The sequence below is a fragment of the Toxorhynchites rutilus genome, chromosome 3, assembly GCF_029784135.1.
Source record: "Toxorhynchites rutilus septentrionalis strain SRP chromosome 3, ASM2978413v1, whole genome shotgun sequence".
Taxonomy (NCBI): domain Eukaryota; kingdom Metazoa; phylum Arthropoda; class Insecta; order Diptera; family Culicidae; genus Toxorhynchites; species Toxorhynchites rutilus.
This window is the reverse complement of record NC_073746.1, coordinates 115,663,519-115,670,150: the sequence shown is the minus strand read 5'-3', so window position 1 is coordinate 115,670,150 and position 6,632 is coordinate 115,663,519. Positions and strand designations below refer to the sequence as shown.

The window sequence follows — 6,632 nt, the reverse complement described above, 5'->3', positions numbered from 1 at the left end:
AACTCAACACAAATCAAATGAATATGTGAGGTACGAGGATATGAATGAATTTTTGCGTAGTCATTGCACAGTTTTGCAGTCGATTGCAACGAAGATGAATTATTATGAAAGACAATGCTTCAAGAATATATCAAGCCATTCAGTTTCAACGGAGTATCAGGGATGTCATTTTTGTAACGGTCCACAGCATAACCCATTCCAGTGTTCTACCATTCGTAAAATGAAATGTATCGAACGCGTTGCTGTTGCCCGAAAACATATGCTTTGTTTCAATTGCTTGAAGACGGGGCATAACATGAACAAATGTACGCGTGGATTCTGTACAATATGCAAGCGAAAGCATCACACCTTGTTGCATGAGCACTTTAACACATCCAGCCTCAACCAGTCAATCGGTTCACCCAATACGACGCGACCTCGAACTGCGAATCAGTGTCAGTTTCAACCACCACAAAGAAGGCCACAAGGTCTAAACCGTAACACGCTCACTCAATCCACACCACACTCCACACCCACACCGGATCAAAGCAATTCTGCGCAGCAAGATCAGCTCACCACAGATCACACGGCCACATGCAATCGATCCACAATTACAACTGAACACTTACGAGAAGTTTTATTGTCAACTGCAATTATTCGGATATGTAATCAACATGGGCAGACGTTATTTGCGCGAGCACTATTAGATAGCGCTTCTCAGCGAAACTTGATGACGAAGGAGTTCGCTCAGAAGTTGAAATGCAAACAGTTATCAGATTATCTCAAGGTTAAAGGAGTAGGGTCGTCAGAGTCAGTGTCGACAGTCGCAGTGGTTCCTATGGTTCACCCACGTTCCTTGAAATTCAATCAATTCGCTGAGTTGATGAAATTTCACGTGTTGAACAAAGTCACATCTAATCTTCCGTCCAAACACGTCACCATAGAGAGTTTAGGACTCCCAACGGATGTAAATCTTGCTGATCCACACTTCAATGTTCCCGGACCAGTCGACCTAATAATAGGGGCCGAGCATTACCATGATTTGTTGGTGGATGGAAGAATAAAGCTTCCTGGCAACGGCCCTACCTTGCAGAACACAGTTTTCGGTTGGGTCATCTCGGGAGCAGTCAATATAGATTCAACAAGAATACCACGCGTCATAGCAAGGGCATGCTCTGGAGGAATTGTATCAACTAATGATCTTCAGGATCAGCTGGCGAAGTTCTGGGAGTTAGAGTCATGCCACACAAAAGAAGCCTTCTCAGTTGAAGAAACCATATGTGAGCAAATCTTCAAAAAAAACACATTTCGCGATAACAACGGAAGATTCGTTGTCACTTTACCGAAAAAAGAGGCAGTTCTCTCCAAAATTGGAGAATCGAGATCAATTGCAATGAAGCGCTTTCTAGGATTGGAGAAACGTTTGCAGGCCAATCCAGAAATGAAGGCTCTATACCATGAGTTCATTCAGGAATTCATAAATATGGGGCATATGGTAGATGTGACAGAAGAAATAGAGCCGATATTGACATACTACATGCCGCACCACGCAGTGCTGAAGCCTGAGAGCACTACTACAAGATTGCGAGTAGTATTTGATGCATCATGCCCCACTTCTACCGGTGTATCACTAAATGATGCATTGATGGTAGGTCCAGTTGTTCAGCAGGATCTACTCTCAATTATTTTGCGCTTCAGATTCAATAGAATCGCGGTAGTCGCAGATATCGCGAAAATGTATAGAATGGTGGCTGTACAAATTTCTGATCAGGATCTTCAACGTGTACTATGGAGAGAGTCTCCAGGAAAATCTATCCGGACATACAAGTTGACAACAGTCACTTATGGAACCGCTTCGGCGCCTTATTTGGCAACAAGGTGCCTGCAGACATTAGCTGAAGAAGGAAAAAGTTCGCATCCCATCGCTGCAAAAACAATAACTGAAGGGTTTTACGTAGATGACTTATTATCTGGTGCTGATTCCGTTGAGAGCGCGCAGAAATTAGTGTTAGAAACCATTGATCTCATGGATTCGGCAGGGTTCATTTTACGGAAATGGAGAAGTAATGCTGATGAAGCTTTGAAAAATGTTCCGATACAGCTAAAAGATAACGGCACTGCAAAGGAGCTGGACTCTTCCAGTGCAACCATCAGAACCCTCGGACTTTTATGGGAACCATGCACCGATAATTTTCTATTCAATATACCCAACTGGAATATTGGGCCCAACGTAACAAAGCGAACTGTTTTGTCAGATACAGCTCGCATATTCGACCCACTCGGACTAATCACACCGGTGGTAATTACAGCTAAAATTTTTCTACAGGATTTGTGGAAAACGAAGCTTGCGTGGGATGATGAATTACCTACTGATATGTATCGCTACTGGATAGAATACAGAAGGGCCATGGCGGACATTGAGACCATTACCATTCCTCGCTGGATAGGATATCGGTACCAGCCAAACGAAATAGAGTTGCATGGCTTTTGCGATGCCTCCGAGAAGGCATACGGGGCATGCTTCTACATTCGAAATATCTGGGAAGATGGTACTAAAATGGTTCGGCTGTTGACGTCGAAATCGAGGGTAGCCCCGATCGAAGATACCAAAAGAAAGGCGAGAAAACAAACGATTCCTCGGTTAGAACTCGCTTCTGCACTATTGTTGAGTCATGTGTACAATAAGATAAAAAATGGATTTCCAACAGATGTACCCGCACATTTTTGGACAGACTCCATGATTGTCAAGTGTTGGTTAGAATCGAGTCCATCTCGCTGGCAAGCTTTCGTAGGAAATCGTGTTTCCGAAATCCAGCATTTGACTAGAGGAAGCGCGTGGAGTCACATTTCGGGCGCGCATAATCCTGCGGATATTATAACAAGAGGAATGAACCCAGCATTTTTGCGCGATTCGTCACTATGGTGGTGTGGCCCCACATGGTTGATTGAAGATAAATCCATGTGGCCACCAACAGTAAACTTAACCGCAGGAGACATGGAGATCGCACGCCAAGAGGAAAGGTCTTCGCTTACCTGTAGTCAACAAGTGGTGTTAACAAATGAATTTTTCTCACTACGTTCATCTCTACCCGCTCTTATTCGCATCACAGCACTAATATTACGTTTTGCCCACAATGCTAGGCGCATTAATCGAGAGAACAAACGCTTTGGATTCATCACACAAAGCGAACATGATGTTGCACTCATGAAACTCATTCAGCTGTCTCAGACGGAGTCGTTTCCAGAAGAAAGGGCGAGTCTTTTCGAAGGACACCAGGTGAAGGAATCTTCCAGGATGAACGCATTAAATCCAGTGTTATTAAACGGCATCATACATGTGGGCGGCCGGTTGAGAAATGTGGCCATTTCTACCGGCAGAAAACATCCAATAATTTTGGATCACCATCATCCCCTGACAAAATTAATCCTCCGATATTATCACCTCAAATACTTTCACGCAGGTCAACAGTTATTAATCTCCACTGTGCGAGAACGATACTGGCCGCTGAACATTCGACGAGCAGTGAGACAAATTATCCACGATTGTGTAGCGTGCTTCCGAAATAAACCGAAACTCCAGGACCAACTAATGGCAGACCTGCCGCAAGAGCGTGTGAACGCTGCACCTGCTTTTCTAAAGGTCGGTGTGGATTATTGTGGACCATTTTTGATGTCGTACCCAGGAAGAAAGGCCCGACCAATCAAGTGCTTTGTTGCAGTTTTCGTGTGCCTAACAACCAAGGCCATTCATCTAGAAATAGTCACAGATCTAACTACTCAGGCATACATTGCAGCGCTAAGGCGTTTCATAGCTCGCAGAGGAAAACCAACATTGATTATGTCCGACAACGCCAAAAATTTTGTCGGAGCGAGGAGAGAAGTTGGGGAGTTGTCGAAGTTATTTTGCAGTCAGCAATTTAAGGAGAGCTTAATTAAAGCAGCGATGGAGGATGGCGTGGAATTCAAATTTATTCCTGCCAGGTCACCAAATTTCGGAGGCCTTTGGGAGGCTGCGGTGAAGTCCTTTAAGACTCACTTCAAAAAAACAATCGGGCTTAGAGTACTTCGACACGATGAGCTCGAAACAGTTGTGTTTCAAATAGAAGCCTGCTTAAACTCAAGGCCGCTGACACCTTTAAGCAGTGACCCTAATGACTTGGAGGTACTAACTCCAGGTCATTTTCTCATCCAACGGCCACTCACAGCATTAGCAGAGCCAAGTTTAGACGGAATCCCGGAAAATAGATTGTTGATCTGGCAGAAATCACAAAACTTCGTACAACAGATTTGGAAAAAATGGTCAACGCAGTATTTGTCCGATCTCCACAATCGTACCAAATGGACCAGGCAACGGAACAACATATTTGTGGGTACAATGGTACTATTAAGGGAGGAAAACTTGCCACCCCTGAAATGGCAATTAGGTCGTGTGATAGAGGTACGAACTGGAGACGACGCCAACGTTCGCGTAGTGACTGTCAGGACGAAGGACGGCTGTTATGTGAGAGGAATCTCGAAAATATGCATCCTTCCTATTATCGATAACCAGTTAGGCAATCAAGGGAAGAATTAATTTCTTCTCCAACGGGCGCAGGAGCGCCGGCGGGGGTCGAGAGGCCTCCGCCTTTCAGATAAGTCTTTGTGTATTAATATTAGAGCAAAAAGTAATTTCCTATCTTTTTCTCTAGCGTGCTCCAGTTCACTCCAGTTGAATTAGAACTATTGCCGTATCATCCAACCTAAGGTCCGTATCCATCATTATCAGAAATTCAAATCCAGGACATGAACGATGAAGCTTAAATCCCATCTAAAACGCAATGAAAACATTCAAGTGCTGCACTAGAGTTGGCGCGCAAGGCGCCGTGGAGACGCATGGTCTCCACACGTTGATAAGCCAGTAATGCTTTTTATTTTGAATCGTCAGGTCACATTCTCCATGCCATCGGGCATCTCATCACGATGAGTCGTATTTCGTCGCAGTACAGTGACTGCGTAGTTCTTGCGAGCGATTTTGGACAGTTTGGCCAGCTGTCTTGTCATCACAACCAGGATCACCAGAACATTATATCATCCAAAATCAGGAGAAGGAATTCTACATCGTATGTCAAACATAGCAGCATAATTGAGTAGCACTGAAATAATCGCTACGGGGTAGCAGCAAGGGTGCCAGAGGCACTCGCGGAGGCCAGAAGGGCCTCCGCTTCAGGAAAGTCTTTTACTTTCAAAATATAACAGTTGAAAAAGCCGTCTCTCATATTTTTCAGAATAATCAGAACATCGCCAGGGATAGCATTCGGATCGGTCGCACAGAAATCCGAGAATAGGATATCGACATCGGCATTCATGGAAAGGTTGTTAATCATGCACAGTTACTGAATAAGCCATTCAGTGGAATGCAGCATAAAGCACAGTAAAGGAAAAGGAAATGTAATTAGAAAGAAGTATAGAAGAATATAGTATAAGGATTATATAAAGAATCGGCGGTTAAAAAAGAAATTGAATTGGCATTGAAAATTCTTTCAAGGCGGCCGGGATGTTAGAGAACGCTATAAAAACTAAATAGATTGGTGCTATCGGGCACATATAGCGGCAGGAAAATCGCGCTACTAGTGTATATTGAGAAATTCTCATTTAAAATCTCCCGCTCGCACAAATCATTGTAATCGTTGTATAATCAGAACAATAGTCAGTTGGGAAATATAGTTTGTACAGAAAGGACACGTTGTTACTCCCGATCTTCAACTGTTAATAAAGATAGTTTTTACATTTAATACCAAAAGTTGTTCCGCGTTGAAGAACTTCGGCTACCGGAAATCCGGAAAAAGTGGTCACCCCTGTGACAAACAGAGGGCGCTATATTTTTTTTATATTTTTTATGAAAAGCTGAGAATTTTTTAACATAACATATCTCGATATCAGAGATGCTATATTTTTCGTTTTTGAGTTATTATTTTGCAAATGTTAAAACATGTTTTAAGTCTTCGTTCAATATTCCTATGTGACTAGACTAGACCTATGCGACTAGAATCTAGTCTCCCCACGCATGTGATATTTTTTCAAAGAAGGTTAGCTTATTGGCTTCAATTTAATATGTCGATCATCTAAATCGGTTCAGTAGTTCAAATGTTATGAATTTTGGTAAAAAGTCATTTTTGTAAAAAAGGGAAAATGATTTTTGAACCTCCAGTCAACTTTGAAAAATCATATCTCAAAAACGAAGAAATAGCATCTCTGATATCAAGATATATTATGAAAAAAATAAAAAAAATATAAAAATCATGGCGCCCTCTAGTCCAAAGCCATGAAAACAATAAGAAACGACTACAATCAATAATCATGAAAACAAAATCCATTTTCTTTGCAACTTGAATATTAAATACTAGCTCATTGGCTTTAATTTGATATGTCGATCATCTAGATCGGTTAAATGGTTCAAAAGTTATGAATTTTTGAAACAAGTCATTTTTGGGAAAAAGTGGAACAAATTGATTTTACAGACCACCCTAAAATGAAAATGGGCACTCTAATAAAAAAAAAAAAAAAATGCGTGTCTAATGTTTTTGCGATAAAGAACAAAATTACCATTTTTGACGAAAATCTGAGAACCACTATATCGGTTTGGCATGGAATGGCTGACATTCACCTAAGATTTA

General features: G+C 42.0%; 1 protein-coding gene across 1 annotated transcript; it reads left to right on the top strand.

Annotated features, from left to right (window-relative positions):
• The first annotated feature begins 295 nt into the window (after window positions 1–295).
• LOC129773445 (uncharacterized) lies at window positions 296–4,552 on the top strand. Its single transcript, XM_055777052.1, has one exon. The coding sequence runs from the start codon at window positions 296–298 to the stop codon at window positions 4,550–4,552; it is 4,257 nt and encodes a 1,418-aa protein (XP_055633027.1).
• Window positions 4,553–6,632: the final 2,080 nt, after the last annotated feature.